Here is a 16596-nt window from a genome sequence, read left to right as displayed (position 1 = left end):
ACTGTGTCCCACCTCACTGCCTGCTGCATGAAGCGATCGGGATCCACGGCTGAGAAGGTGGTCAGCACGGTCCCCGGGGGCACGCCCTCCTCCAGCCGGATCAGCTTGTGGTTGGTGGGGAAGTACGGGGCTTCGTTGACATCTGTCACTGAAATGGTGACTCCTGCTGTCGACTGGAAGGACATCTGGATGCCACTGGCCAGGGGAGCTTGGTTTGATACCATCACTGTCAGCATGAAAGCTCTGTTCATCTCGTAATCCACTGCCTGAAACAGACAAACAAGCAAGTCTAGAGCCAAGCACAGAGCATATTCTACCTTCTGGATGGAAGCTGCAAGATTAGAAGGCAGATGATATCAAAGTCATTGCCTCATCTTGTTTCCTCCTGAGCTCACTTCTTTTGAATGTAAATCCATAGCAACTTCAATCCAGTGGAAGATTTGGCCTTCCAGTTTTTGGAGGGTCAAATAGTTAAAAAACATTCCACAAAGGAAAAACTGCAAACAGCAGGGAGCATTTGCTGTGTGTTTTGTTCCAATGCTAAGTGGTTTCCAAAATACAACCTGCCTGTGAGAGCTGAGCATCAAATGAGCAAACCCACCCAGGGCTGCTCTAATGCAACAGGTGGAGCCTGCTCAGGGGCTGTGACAAGCACTCAGCAGTGGATTAGCACTGAAATTGCTGAAGGGGAGCCACGACAGTCTCTGTGGACTGAGAGCCTGAAGGGCTCCTTATTCTCCCTCTTAAATGAGTTTATAAGCAAAGGTGGAGCTGCCAGGAACAATCCCTGGTCAGGTTAAGCAGGTGTTCCTTCCAGTGGGACCTCTCATCCTCCTGCAAGGCACCTTGAGGTCTCTGGAGGTTGCCTATAGCTCTTACAGCTGGGTTTTGCTGCTGGGAGCCCACAGATCTCAACACACACATGAAGACAATGTGTCTGTCCCAGGAGCCAGACAGAATGAAAAGCCTTTGCTGGCATGACTGACTGAGCCCAGTATAATAATAATTTCTAAACCATCCCACTAATTATGATGAGGGAAGTCGCTAATCATCTGCCAGGGAGGCTTGAGTTATGCAGGATCACACCTCTGCTTGTTAAAAGCTGCTTTGCCATGATTTATAAATTTAGAATCATATCCATCCTCCCTAATACCTTGTGCAGCGCTGAGTCTGCAAAGCACTCACTCAGGGTGTAAAATGCCACAGCTCCACCGACCTGGGCAGGGATTTACAGCAGCCAGAGCTGCCTGCCATGTCCTGTTTAAAACCCACTATTGTCAGGAGGGAAATCAAATCACAGGAGGCTGCACGAGAGAAACAAATTTCAGGGGCAAAAGGTAAAAAAGCGGAATCTTTACTCGATTGAAGTGCAAATGTTGCTGGTGCTAAATGGCTTCCTGACAGGCAGGGCCAACATTTAATAAATAAAAGGAAGCATAAAGATTCCCAGTACACCCACCCTTGCTGACTCACAGACTGGAGCTGAATTCAAAAATGATGCATGGTAAAAGTTCCCATTTAAACACTATTCAAGGCCTTGAAACAATTTGACTAATGCATTTCCTTGATTTCTTTTCACACCCCCTCTAATTTATATTCCCTCAATTTTTTTTTTCTTTTTTTCATGCTGCTTAGTTTGCTAGGCTGTCCACAGCCACTCTGCACCTCCCTCCCCAAAGGGGCTCAGGGGCAGCAGAAGGCTGAGTTGAGCATTCCATGGTGTCCTGATGCTCAGGACACACTGACCACACACAGCTCTGCTAGGATGTGGCCTGATGCAAAGAAGTGGGGTTTTTCCTCCCATAAAATGTAGGGCTGTTCTCTCAGCTTCTTCATCTTTCTTCTGGTAGCAACAAAACTACAGCTGCAAAAAAATTGTGCAAGGAGGAGAGCTGGACCAGGGTGAGCCACCCCAAAAGCTGTCCAGGAGGTATCAGTGTCACCAGTGTCCATCACACTTCAGTCTGCAAGACAGAGCTGATTTGGCCATCTCTATGAGCATAGCTGTGTCCACTGAGTCCTATTTCACATAGTTTTGTTTAAAAAAAAACAAAAAAAAACAACCCAAGTGTCTGTGCTGTCCTGGCAGCTGGGGCTACTGAACCCCATGGGACTGCACCCCTTGCAGCCAGACACTGCCCAGCCCTAGAGCAGCAGTTATTCCATACCTTAACAAGCAAAAAATAACAGAACTGTTCATACCTCTGCTCCTAAAACTGTCTCCCTCTGAGGACAATGGTGCACAGGGCACTCTGTGCTCCTCACACCACACTCACCCCTTCCACCTCCATGCATCTCACTGAAAATTCTGTATATTGGTCACTTGATAGGTTTTAGGGACACAGTGGACTTGGCACTGCTAGGTTAACAGCTAGACCTGATGATCCTAGAAGTATTTTCCAACCAAAATGATTCTGTGATTCCATGACAGCAGGATCCTGAAGAAGCCACAGAGCCACTACATCTGGGACAAGGACATGTGGGACCCTTGCCTACTTTCATATCCAAGAAGATCTTGACATGAAATAAGCAGCACTTTAGCAGATACTCCTTGCTGGATGTTTGGTGTGTGATCTGGCTGTGAAATATCCCCCTGGAGATGCTGCACATCCTCCTCCTTCAGCAGCACCTCCAACCTGGAGCTTCAACACGCAGCAGAGCGATGCCGAGGGCTCGCCACGTGTCCTCCTCTTCTCAGGGTACTTTTAACTGAAGTGAACAAATTTGCCTGGTGTTAAGAGTTGAGGCAAATAATAACTGAAGCTTCAGCAGCATCTCCATTATAAATTCACAGCTCTGATCCATGCAGAGTTTATAATAACATTTTACTTAGCTGGCTGCCACAGGGCAGCCACTGCTGCTCTGGGAGATTGTCTTCAGACTCTGTGGTGTCTCATCTGAGTGGGAAGCTTCTCTCTCCCCTTGATCAAGGCTCTCTTTGAAGATTAGGGTCTTGAACAGTTATGGAAATAGTTTGGAACGGCAAGAACAGAAAAGGGAAATGTTATACTTTTGGTGATCACACTGGAGCTACAGATGGGGTTTTGCTGAGGGCAGCTGCACAATGGCCCCCACGAGCATAATCTGAACTCCAAAGGGAAATCTGGCTAGGAAGCATTTCTGGCCCTCCATTTCAGGCCCCTAACATGCTGGTGAAGTGGTGGGATTCTGCAGAGAGCCCCTCTCCCTGTGCTGCTGCTGTGACTCCTTTGCTTGCAGCAGGAGTTATGGATGAGTGGCTTTGAAGAGCCATGTGAAAATCCAGCCTTGTAGGGTCTGTAAATAAATGGTTCATTACCTGACTTCATTTTTTACCTGTGTTTTCAACCCACATCAGTGATCAAACCAGCAAGAGACTGCTCCAACACAGCACAGAACAAGCTCTGACTGGCCACCCAGTCTGATGAGAGTACATCCCCCAAATCTTTAAGCATATTCACTTATTAACAGAGAACAAAATATTTCAAAGAAGAAGGTGGAATCCTAAGAGTCTTCCCTTCTTCACCATGAAAATTTAATCACAAGCAATTTCACTCATTCTCCTTGCTGAAAATGCACCAAAAAGCCTCCCAGCCAGTTAGGGGTAGGGAGCCCTGGTGCCCAGGAGGATCAGGTGAGGTGATGCAGTGAAGACATCCAATGCAATTTCAAGCTCTGAGCTCAGCTTGATGAGATGGGATTTTCATGTGGTTCTCTGCTTTGTGATCACTGTGGGTTACACAGCAGTGGAAAATCAACACCAGCATCAATGGTGTCTTGACAAATCTGCCCTGCTTTTTGCCTGCAAGTTGTGAATAAGGGATGGTTCATTATGCACAAGTCCTTGTGCAGCAGTGTTTATCATGCAAATCCCTTGTTGTTCACTTTGATGTGCCTTTAAACTACAGTCCTGACACTTTGCAAGATTAAGAATAAAGAGTCCTCCCCTACTTGCAGTGAAAATGTTGGCATTTCGATTTCAGACTGGCTGCTGATGTCAGTGAAGTTAAATTTTTGCACTTTTCTCCACTGAACGTTTTCTGTTTCTGCAGAAAATTTGGATATGTGTATACTTACACACATATATGCAATCATATACACATGTCTAAGCTTGAAGAGGTTTCATAATGTTGCACCAGGTAAGGCTGTCAACCATCATCACAGAGCAATAAAAAATGATAAATAAGAGGACCCTGCTGAAATACCATCTGGCAGGTAGGATGATGTGTCCCTTGAAGTTTCAGCAGAGCAGCATCTGCAGACACACACACAGCCCCAGGGCCAGGGAACAGGACAGGCTCACACGTTCCTGCCAGTGTGACCTCACTGGCATTTCACTGATGTCATTTTCCTAAAACACAAACTGTGCCCACTAGGAATGACTGCAACTTGTCTAGCTAACAACAAGGAAACAGGGCTCAACACAGAGCTATTCTGGAATCATGCTGCTCTTTAAACTTAGTACATTTACCTATGGTGTTGACTAAAACCTTCTATAAGGGCAGGCCAGACTCATCAGAAGGTGCTGGCTTTATCCATGCCAGCAGGTATTAATCCTTCCCACGTCCATGGTGAGTGCTGTGCAGCTCCTGCACATCTCCACAGACTGTGTGTGATGTCTTTGCTGCTTCTTGTAGTCAGAGGGAGCATCCACAGACATCCTATCTGGGAAGAACTTCAGTGAATGCTGAAGAGATCCACTGATGTCCTGGCTGTGTGTAATGACTGCAGAAACACTCACTGGCCTCAAAACTCAAATAGAAGTGAATGCCTCAATGAAGACAGAGTCATGTTCTTTGGAGGCAAGGAAGGAAACACCATTTGGCACTTGCTGCAGGTATCTTGAGGCTTCCAGCTCTACCAGCACATGGAGGGAAGAAGGGATGGTGGATATTTCTGGTCTGATTTCTTGGGAGTCTTCAGACAAGATCTTCTGCTGATCCAACCAGGGGGGGTGGCTTTGAGTGGAGCTGTCCTGAATTGAGGATCTGCCCCACACTATATGTTTACTACCAGGAAAATGAAAATTGGAAAATTTCTCCTACAGTTTTGCTGCTAAACAACTCAGTCAAAGGGAAAATTTCCTTCCCTTCTGTTACCAGAAAATTCACTTCTCCTGAGACACACCCTGCTTTCCCAGAGGATCCCTTGACTGACCCAGGCAGTGAAACATTGCCCTTGATTCACAGCAAACAGGAGATTTTCTGGCTCAGGAAGGGCAGGGCTGCCCAGCCCAGCCCCATTCCCTCTTACAGAGCTCAAAGAGCCAAGGAGAAGCAGGAGGTGTTGGTCAGGCTCCAGTGCTGGGAATCCCTCCAGCATTTGAGGCTTTTTGAAAGCTCATGGTGGGCTGGGCTGAGCTGGGAAAACCAGTGGAGGTGAGAGTATTCATGTTGGGGAAGGTAAAACAGGAAAGCCCTAGTTACTGAATTACCAAAAAACAATAGAATGGCCCCTGGTGGTAATCCCCTCTTGATTAAACAATGCCCTCGGCCAGAGGGCAAGACCAAAGGACACAAAAGACTAGCCAGCACCCAAAGATTACATCTTAGACTTTAGAATGCCACACATTATACTAATATAAGGATTCCTATAGGCTGCATGTAAATGCTATAGCATTTGTATTTTGTATTAGATTGGTTCTTGGAAATCAGAATATTCATTATGGAAAAAGATTTATTGTATTACAAACAGGAAGTTGGTCTCTTTACTCTTCTTTCCTTCTCTTCTCCCACTTCTCTTCTCCTCTGCCTCTTCTATTACCCCAATACCCTTTTATCCCATTACTGTCCCTCCCTCCCCCTTGCTCCTCTTAAATCTAATACTTCTTCTCTCTCTTTACTCTCTTTACCCTCCTCTCTCTCTCCCTTATCTCTTTAACCTGCTCTGTGGCTGTGCTGGGCAGCTCCTAGCAGGCTCTCTTATAATAAACTACAACTGTAGCTTTTACCTACAGAGCGTTTGAGTCTTGTCCCACTGGTCCACCCTGACACAAAGAATCCAGGAGTCTCCCGCAGATTCAGGATGCGGAGAGATGGCAAACAACAGCTCCAAGCACTGGTGTTTCCAGCAGAGAGCAGCTGCAGCTCCAGGCAATCCCTGCAGGTGCAGGGGTGGCTGACAGGGCGTGGGGCTCCCCTTACCTTGACCACGGTGACCATGCCCTCGTTGGTGACGGGGTCGGTGCGCACGGTGAAGTGGCCCGAGGGGTCCCCGCTGATGATGCGGTACACGGCGTTCCAGTTCGGGGAGTGCGGCTGGTCCCGGTCCAGCACCGTCAGGTTGGCCACCACCACCTCCACCCTGTTCTCAGGCACCTCTCCTGAGTACTGCAAAACAAAAAAAAAACCCGAAGCTGGTCATGCTGGGAGCTTTCTGTCACACCGCCCTCCCCTCTCCCCTCCATCACCATCACTGGGATGCCAACCCATGAAGAGTTATTTGTAATGAGCAACACACCTCACCTCTTCCTCAATTCTGCTTTTCCTATTTTCTTCCTCTGTGTGTTTTCCCAAAGCCCAACTTCACCTCTCAGCCCAAAGGAGAACAAACCCACCATTGCACAGCCACTGCTCCAAGAAATCCAACAAAAACCACTCCTGACATTCTTGCTCAGTTACAGCAACCAGAGAGTTAATTGTCAACAGCACTGGAAAATGGCAGACTGAAATGTCTAAATTTTTTAGGATGACTATCTCAGTTTATCTCAAGGTATTTTGTCTCACTCAGATTTCAGTAATGGCATTTTATTGCTTCTTCAGCGATTTTACTTCACTGTATTTCTTTCTTGCCCATGATTTGATTTTGTCTCATTATTTGAAGTGTTTCTTGTGATTTTGCTACAGCCTTTCCTGGTGCTTAATTCTCTCATTCAGCACTGATTTCCATGGAGCATGTCCTGTTCAGGCACATCCTGACACATTAACTGCATCCTTTCCTGCTTTCCAGTCCCTGATTTATCACATGGCTGATCAGGGATCCTGGCCTGTGAATACTTCCAGTGTTTGGGGCTCCAAAGCTGCCAGTAAGACACATTCCCAAATTTTCAACTGTCCTCATGTCTCAGCACTGCCTATTAGCAGCACTTGCAAATCAACACTCTGATTGACATATGGCAAATTAAACACTGGGGAAACGCTGGGAGCGGCTGGCTCCGAGTCTGCAACTGAAATTCTGGCCCCAAACTGCAGGAGCAGAGCACTTCTAAAATCTGGCCTTTGGTGTGCACGAATGCCAGGTTGTGTACAAGATAATAAATCATTCCTTTGTTAGCACAAGAGTCTGTTTCCCCTCCTAACCCATCCCCATCCTCTGGCATCTCTCCGTTACGGGTGCTTGTATTTGGTATATATTATTTCACTGCTGACAGCAAAAATATTCAATCTGCCTTATGCTAATGTAAATTTAAATTTGCCCTTTAGTGGTATCCTGAATGGCATCTTGCCCTCTTTTCTGCTGTGCACCTGTCCTAAACAAGTTTTCATTAGTGAATGCAGATGGCATCTCTTTCCAGCCACGCCGAGTGGTGGCGAAGAACAGTGGGAAGCTGCAGGATAATTCTTATTCCACTACATGCTACAGCTCTTCTTTTCTCTTTATTTCCCCTGATTTCACTTGTTCTTTACCCATTCTCTTGCCCAATTTGGAGTCTCTGCGGCACACAGCTTAAGCAAGGGAAATATATGGAAATTTATCAAAAGCCTCTTGAAAAATCCATTAGATTATGTCATATGTACACTCTGCTATCAACCTTGTCTGAACTGAAGAAGATTAGTTAAACAGGATCATCTCTTCCTAAATCCACACTAGTTATTGCCCATTACATTAAATTAATGTTGTATGGCACAGCAGCAGTGACAAGCTGATGAGCCCCCCAGCCTCTTTTAGGCTGCACTGCTGACAACAAGGTATCATATTGTAATTCCAAAGGAGTTAAACCATCTCAAATCTTCAGCCCAAGACCACAGATTTTGTCTGTCACTCCTAGGCCTATGCTCAGCAGAATCAAACAGAATTAAGTCATCAAAAACAAACCATCAGGTGCATTTAACCCATTTAAGAGGGTCAGTCCTATATGATCCTGAACATCTTCAGCTGGTCACAGCCCAGGAGCCTCCAATGAGTTTGGGTTACTTGGAAAAGTCCCACAGATTAGATTTTACAGCAGCTCCTCTAGCAGCCATCACAACATCTGTGTTCAGCCCACAGTGCCAGAGCTTACACATTTTGAAACATGAGGTTATATTAAAAATTATAAACACACAAGCACATGCCAATATAAAGCCTGGATCAAGATTACAGCAGCCTATAAAGCTTTTCCAGTGGGGTGAATACCACAATGCTCAGCACATCCTGGGCAGTCCAGGAGTTCACCCACTTGTTGATGACCTCTGGTAGGAAATTATCAGTCCTAAGCAGCACTGAGAGTGGATATTGCTTACTGTGCTCAAAAAGCAAAGTATTATTCTGATGAGAACAGAGCACCTTCACTGGAATCAAAGGAGCCATCCAAAGCTATTCAGGGTGAAAAGCAAATCTTGGAGAGATGTGCCATGAAGAGAAGAGTAATTTTCATCAGCTACAGATCAGCAGCTACTGGGAATTCAAACTGGAGTCTGCCTTTCCTCCCTCTCACACTCCCCCACTATCATTATTACAGGTAAATGCTGTAATGTGTATTGTCCACAATTGTCTTTACCTTTAATAAAATTAAGTAATGACATTAAATTACACCTGCTAAAAGAAGGATGGCAGCTCAAAGCTACCCACACTTCTTTAATGTCATTCCCTCCCTACCCTGGAGTAATTCAGGATAATGAACATCTTTCACTATGCTGCTTTCCAGCATTCCCTCTGCTCTAAGTTCTCTTTCATAAGATTACAATTGATTTTCAAATAAAGAGAAGCATATCTATTCAAACAAGGTAAAACAATGGGCAACGGAGGAGCTGCTGGAGTAAACACAAGATTGATAAAGCAGTGCTTGACCTACACCTGTAGCATTTACTCCTATTCCCCTGTATTTCATTTAGCTTCACTTTCAATTGTTGCATTTGAAGTCCATAATTTCCAGAAAAAATCTTAAAGACTGTTCACAAGGATTTCTATGGCTGATTTTTACACACTTCCCTTCTCAGATAAGGATTTTTTCTGAAACTGGCATGTTCTTACATCCTTACATTCTGTAGGATTTTTTTTCTTCCTCTCCCTCTAAAGACATTTGCTGACAAAACTCCTTCTCCATCATGCCTTGCTGAAAAGGAAATAATTCATTCTGATTTTTGGGTTGGTACTAAAATCAGTTAATCCCAGAATCTGTCTTTCATGTCATTTGGACCTGACAGCACATAAACATGCAGACAAATATCATTCTGGAGGAGAAAGGGATTGATGTGGGGGACAAATGATGAATTCACACCATGACCTGACTTTGTGCAATAAATCTGGAGTCTGGGCAGTGAAGCCATGCACAGCTGAGTAAAACCAATTAGCTACTGCAGCCACTCCTAGGGAGGTGCAGGATTGAGACAGATGAACACAAAGATAATTATTCAGGCTTCCTTCTAAAGGGAATTCCTTTTTTTCCAATGTCCTTACTTTTTTCCATGCCTGGTTTTGCTAAAAAGCTGTGAAGGCAAAGACTTGCTCACATGAATGTCTGCAGGAAAGATCTTTCTGTTGCCTCCAAGGTTTCCTAACGATGACACAACATTCATTCCAGGCAGCAGTGCGTTGTGAAGGCTGAATTGGCTGGACAAACAGTGTTTCATGACCTATAGCTATGGACTAACAGAGGAAAAAGGGCATCTCAGTCCTCCTGTTGGACTCTGAGCCCCTCCCCTGACAGCTGTGACTGCTGAAAAGTGCAGAATTTTCCCTCTGGGTGCCTTAGGCTGGGAGAAACTGGAATGAGGGTGAGTGTGTGTGGTGGTGGGGGGTCCCATCCCTGCCCAGTCCCTGCTGCCAGCCACTGGGCTCTGGGATGAGGTGCTGTGCAGCCAGGCAGCCCAGCACTCAGGGGGCTCCACTGCCTGAGTAAAACCCACAAAGACTGAAAAGCAGGAAAATTAATAAACAACTGCGGTCTGGTTGCAGCAATCTGTGTAAAATGGAGGGGGGGAAGATGAAAATCTCCTAATAAATCATTAATTGTGATGTGCCTGCCCAACTGCAGCAGGGAAACAAGCAAATGCCATCCTAATTGATTGCTTCTTATTCCATCTTTATAGGGCTGCATTTTTTATTGTGGTGGTTGAATAAGCCCAGAGGTGTAAAAAACCTCTAGATTGTACTCTGTGTATCTGCCAACTTGATATTTAGATCAATAATGCTCTTTTTTTTTCCCCCCTCTACTCCTACTACTGGTAATTTAGCTTTTCTTCCTAGCAGACTAATTGCTGTTTTCTTAAGCCTTACTATCAATTCTGTGACCTTTAATTTCCAATATCCTTTGCAGTAGGGATGGCTGTGCTGGGGCTGTGAGTTATGCCAGCCCCGCTCTCAGCTGCTGTGACAGCCACACTGTGTGCAAAGGAGACCACCAGCCTGCTCAAATCCCCACAAAACCCCTGTAAAGTCAGCCCTGCTTTGCAAGCCAGGCTTTGAGATGCTCAATTCTGGTTTTATTAAACTACTCACTCGGGTGAGGTCTCCAGTGATGATGTCCTCACTCCTTTCTGAGGCTGCTCTGCATTACACCAGCCAGCAGCCCCTCCATAAACCTCTGGGCTGCTGTTTTTTCAGTCAAGGAAGCACAGGACAATGAGCACACCAGCTCTGAGAAGATTCTCTGGAAGTTTTGCCTTTGTCCTCAGCACTCAGTGCAGTTGAAGCACCTCACCTGCCTGACAGGAGCCCTCTGAGCTCTGTGCATGGTGTGCTGGAGACAGGGCACCCACCTGCTCACAGGAGTTTGTGCAGGAAGCCTGAGTGATGCTCAGTGTGATCTCCACCCTCTGGTTTCGTTTTCTTTGGGAGAATTTGAAAAACAACAGCAAGTGTTAAAAGTTTGGCACTTGTGAAGCTGATCTCAGGCTGGAGCACAAAGAAACTCTATCTTGTTCCTGCCACAGATGACAGCCACTGGCTTTGCACTTTACTGGTGTCATTTTTATAAAATCTCCAGTAATAACTAACTCTGGATCAGTATTCAAATTTTACTCTTTGAATATGAAGATAAAGCTGGAGCAGAGGAGAATAAAGCAATACCCTCTCTTTCAGAAGCAGCAGAAGAAAATCCTCTCACTTCAGACTCCGGTGTGAGGAAGGAATGTGTAGGTTTCACCTTGGTTCAAAGACTCTTTGAGTACTTGCCAGGAGTTCAGAACACATAATAGTAAAAGGATATTAAAAAAAAAAAAAAAAAAAAAAAGCAGTTTGCATATCTAACAAAGAGCACTAATTTTTTTTTCATTATCAGATGTTACATTCTTTTGATAGTATGGAAAGATGCTGCAGAATGATGACACAAGACACCATTCTGCTGCAAGATAACCATTTCCAAATAAATATATCTTAAGAAATGAGGGTTGAAGTTTGCATAGAAATTTAGATATTTTATAAAAATGCATTACAACACAAAGGAGCTTTTTATAATGTTCATATGAAAGGTTTAAAAAGAGATTAAAATTATGTCCTTGGAAGGCATATAGCCCTGTCAAGAAAAAAAATTTCTACATTAACCCCGTGTAGGAAAGTTGTACTTTATCTCTATTTCAAAGGCTATAAAGAACCACTTTAATCAACCTACTTGACTTTGGGGACTTGCACATCTCACTGAAACTCATGAAATCTCTGGCATAGTGTGGTTTCCAGAACACAAAAGCCTTTAATCCGTAAACCGACACTCTTGTACATTCAAATCCTGATACTATCTCCTTGTTAGGAACTAAAATTGTGAATTTATCCAAAATGGGATCTCATCTCCTCTAAATGATGTAGCCTTTGCAACAGTGACCTTTAACAATGGTTATACCCAACAATGAAAGATTTTATGTCAGGAGCCAGTGGAAACAATATACATTAAAATTCTGATCTGATAGCACAGCCCTTTATTTTTCAGTTTTAGACAAGGATCCTTTGAACATTTCATTTGCTCTCTTGTCTAACACACCTTTGTTTCTTGCCCACAGAATGAACAGCAGGACAAGGTGGCTGATACTTCTCTGCAGACTATTTGATTGTCAGCTGTAATTAGTAATGCTCTCTTTAAAATAGAGACATAGATTTTAAAACAGCTGGAACTGCCTACAAAGCCTCATTCTTAAAAAAACCCCTTATATACATACATTTATATAACACTATTTTTGCACAGATGCATCATGCACAGCTTTACAGTGCCTGACAGCCCTATGCTCCCCTTCAGTGCAGAACCCAAGGCTGAAGTGACTTGCCTGTCTCCTGAGGCAGCTGCAGGAGGGGCTGGAGCCAAGCCCTGTGCTGGGGCAGAATCCTGAGAGCATCATTAATTCATGTGTTACTTGATAAATCCATGAGGTCAGCCTGGATTAGCCTATTGATCTCCCCAGTGCATTGTCACAGAGCCCTGTGATCCTTGCTGGGATGGAGGAGCCCTGGGAAGGCTGGCAGGGAGCTGGGATGAGCTGACCCCAGGCTCTGAGCTCCACTGGGGAGCCCAGACAGCTTTATATGGGCTGGGGAGAAGCAGGCACAATAAACCTGCTCTGCTTCCCAGCTGGGAAGCTCCACCACCTCAAATCAAACCAGCAGGGGTTTGGATACCTGACCCACCATGGCCCAGGGGGGCTTCCCAAGGTACTTCTACTCTCTAAAATAACCAGCTCCCTAAAAAGAGGATGCAAAATTCATTTGTTGGCACATCAGGCCTCACATTCCTTCTCCTGCAAACTGCAAAGCAGCAAATAACCAGGCTGCTTTGAACAACACTCTGAAAACATGATTTTCCTGATTTACATGTAAACCAGAGCAGCAAAAATTGAGTGAGAGAGCTGAGCTCCTAAGTGAGCAAAATGTGCTGCACAGGTCTGGCTCTCTATCTCTTGGTGAAATGTGTCTAGAAGGGGATGTTTCAATTCAGGCACCTGTAATAAAGTTTCATAAAGAAGGGCCTTAAATTGATAAGTCTGGTTTAGGATTTTCTTATTAACTGCCAATTCCCCATAATTAGTTTTTAATTTAATTTTTTCAGATTTTAAGGCATTTGAAAGCTGCTCATGTGCCTCTGGGATCCCAAAATGGGTATCTGGGAAAGGAAGAATTATGAAAGTACTGAAACTGATTTTTTACATGTGCTATAATCCTGGTATTGAGATTTTTAACAAGTTTCCTGTGCAGCACAGCTCAGCCCATCTGCACACTGACTCCTGCTCAAACTTCCTCTGCACTGCAATTGAAATCTGTTATTTCCAGATTAGTCTGAGAATTAGCACACAGGGGGGTTTTGGGTCTTTTTAATGAGTAGATGTGAACTCCAGCACCAGGCACTGGAAGACCCTCTGGTCTGGCCATGAAAAGAGCAGTCCTGTAGGAGAAAGCCACTGAAGCAGGTGTTTTATTCTAAAAGTGGTTTATCCTGTGGTTTAAAGACATGATCTTCTGCACTGGTGCCACAATGTCCTTACTGATGCTTAAAATATAATGGCAGTGCCTGCCAGCAGAGTGAGAACTTGCACTCACAGATTTGTGCCAGGGTTTCTACAGGAAGGGATGGAGTCCTTAAAATCTCAGAATTACAGAATGGTTTGTGCTTGAAGGCATCTGTAAAGGTCACCTAGTCCAACTCCCTGCCACCTTCACCTAGCTGAGAATCTGGCATTCTAGAGAAATGCCTGCCTGTTTACAGTAACTCAGAGCACAGAACAGACTACATTAAATACTGTGTAATTTATGAAAAAAGGCTTCTTGCTGAAATTTTGTTTACAACATTTCCTGTGGAATGGAGCAGAGAAATGCAGTGAGAAACACGGGATACTGTGTCAAAGAAAAGATGGAGTCACTCTATACTAGCAAATTCAGAAAAGAAAAGACTATTACTTCTCCTTTTTTATTTTTCAGCAATTAAAACTTATTATTGCACTATTCTGAGCTGTATGAAAAAATCTACCACACTCGAAAAAAACTTTATGGAACCTTTCAACCATTCTCTTATTTCAACTGGCTGCCCTCTGTGTTGTGACCCTTTCTTCTACAACAGGGAAGCTTTAAGACATCCTGGACAGTTAGAAAGATTTGATAAGAGAAAACTCACAGCACTCCCAAATCCTTTGCTAAATCTCCCTTTTTTCCCCCCCATCAGCTTGTCACTGAAGATTTCATAAGTGAAATGTACTTAATGAAATTTCAGATATATATCCTCTTAAAATGACAGCCCTCAGAAGCAGCAACAGAATACTGAAGAATTAAAAACCTGCCTACCCAAGGAAGTTAGCCAACCTCAGGAGGGGATTTATTTCAGTGCCTTCAAATAATGGAGTTACAGAATATATTGAAATTTCTCAGCCTCACACCAGTGCCTGAGATGCTGTGGACTTTTCAGATAATGAAATAATCCAGCACAAATGGGTGTTTGCTGGGACATCTGGCAGACATGGACCTGCCAGGGCTGTGTGGACATCCAGCCTATCCACGATGGTGTGTCCACACTCAGACTGAATGAGGCTCTCCAAGGCCAGGTCTGGGCTGGGGAGGGGAATCAGGATATTTCATATACAACCAAAAGCAGAAAGAGGCACAAAGTATACAAGAAACCATGCAAATGTGAGGGAAATGCTACAGGTAGAAAAATGTCAGATAAGAAAAGTGGGTAGATATGTGAAATAGGAGCATCAATGTCTGATTTCTCCTTGAAACCCAGCCTGACTGACACAGCAGAGATGATGAACAGTGTCTGATCCACACACAGGTCTGGTGGGGGAGCCCAGGGTGATTCCCATGGCAGCACAGCAGAGCCATTTCCCTCTGACATTTCCCTGGACCCCAGAGATTCTGTCAGTGGCACGTGTCCCTGTCACAGGTGCTCACACCTGCCTGGAACTCCTTCTCCCTGGACAATTCCATGGAAAGCATGGGGTGGGGATCTGCTCTGTGATCCTGCACAGATTGGACAGGGGAGGAGAGGGAGGAGAGAAATCCCTGCTAAATGGGACATTGAACAGGAGCCAGCTGTGCCAGATGCTGCCAATGACAAATGTGGGATGTGAGTGATGGCTGCTGGGTGCTGCCATGGGCTGGGGGTTCTCTGTGCTTTGATAATATTATATGGTTTTAATATTAATTTAAAATTATATTATTAATATATTTCTATCATAATATTAACTATAATATTAACCCTGCAGACCAGCAGGTCAGAAAGCCAAATGTCAAAGCAACTGCTGCATCCCACACGTGCAGTGTCACATCATCCCCACGGTGCTGAGGATGGAGGTGAGTGTCCCATGTCACCCAGGAGTGACAGCTGCTGGAAAAGCTCTGCAGGGGCAGGGGGGCCTGGTGCTGGATGCTCCAAGGGGAACATGGAACCTGTGCTGCTCTGCCCCCCTTGTGGTGCTGCAGCTTCAGACTGAGATTACACTCACCAGCAGGGAGAGGAGGTTGTATTATTCTTGATTTTACACAAAGTGCTACATGTGTCCAATGTACCAAAAGAGTATTTTTTATATCCCCCCCCCCACTTCTTTTTTTCATGACAGAAAATTGAAATTTGTAATGAAACTACCATTATTTTTTTTTTTTTTTAATTGCTGGTCTTTGGCAATTTTAAACTCTGAGGTCTGAAAAATTCATTACCACTAACTTCCATCAAGGGTGTTCCTGAAACCAAAATTACTTAATCAACTCAATTTAGTTTCTTGTGTAGACCTAATTCAGAAAAACTTTATCTTCTTGAATTGTTATTGCAATTAATTTCCTCCCCCCCCCCATTTTTTTCTTCTGCAGCAGACGACATTTCAGTAATTAGATATTCTATAAAAATGAGTTATTCATTCAGAATAGCTTCACTTTTGTATTTGATTAATCATATTACCACTGAGGTCTGGGTTTTGTCTCCAAGGAAAGTTTAATGACCTCATTTTAATCCTTCTTTTAACCACCAGGCAGGTATCAATGAGGAGAAATAAAATTATCTCCTTTTTTCTTTTTCTTTGCTTTATTTCACAATCTTGAGATTACATTTGATGCTTTTTCTGTGTGACTGACCCATTTACAGGGAAGAGTCCAGCTGATTCCAATTAGGTTCAGGGCAGAATCAGGCTAAACAGAGCCTTGAACTGTGCCTTAGTAACTAATGCTCAGTGTATTGGAGAGGAACCAGAACTGCTTTACCACGTGGCAGCCAAGTTTAAAGCTCTGTACATGATTAATTTGGTGATAATTTGAAAATGAATGTGCTGAAAGGAAATAAACAAAACAAAAGGCACTGTAAATTTAGGCTTTGATTAATGGGGTCTATTAGGAAGAGACTTCTATCAAGGAGATGACTTTTTTTTCTTAAATCAATGCATATATACCCACACAATGCAATGGAATAATTCATATAAACCACAATTTATCTGTGAGTAGAGACTTGGATATAATTGATGACTGTTTGCCTGGCATCAGCATCTATCTATGCTTTGGATCCAGCTATATGCACATCTA

The 16596-nt window shown here is 44.1% G+C and overlaps 1 protein-coding gene across 1 annotated transcript in view; it reads right to left on the bottom strand.

The window, feature by feature from the left end:
- Positions 1-16596, bottom strand: part of CDH4 (cadherin 4) — a 414536-nt gene that overhangs the window by 23274 nt on the left and 374666 nt on the right. Inside the window, 2 exon segments of the mRNA XM_056507230.1 lie at positions 13-266; positions 6123-6308. Of these exon segments, the coding sequence (XP_056363205.1) occupies positions 13-266; positions 6123-6308 (440 nt within the window).

This window comes from Oenanthe melanoleuca, chromosome 20 (genome assembly GCF_029582105.1).
Source record: "Oenanthe melanoleuca isolate GR-GAL-2019-014 chromosome 20, OMel1.0, whole genome shotgun sequence".
In the NCBI taxonomy this organism is placed as follows: Eukaryota; Metazoa; Chordata; class Aves; order Passeriformes; family Muscicapidae; genus Oenanthe; species Oenanthe melanoleuca.
Note: the sequence above shows the minus strand (reverse complement) of the source record. Positions and strands in the feature narration are given on the sequence as shown.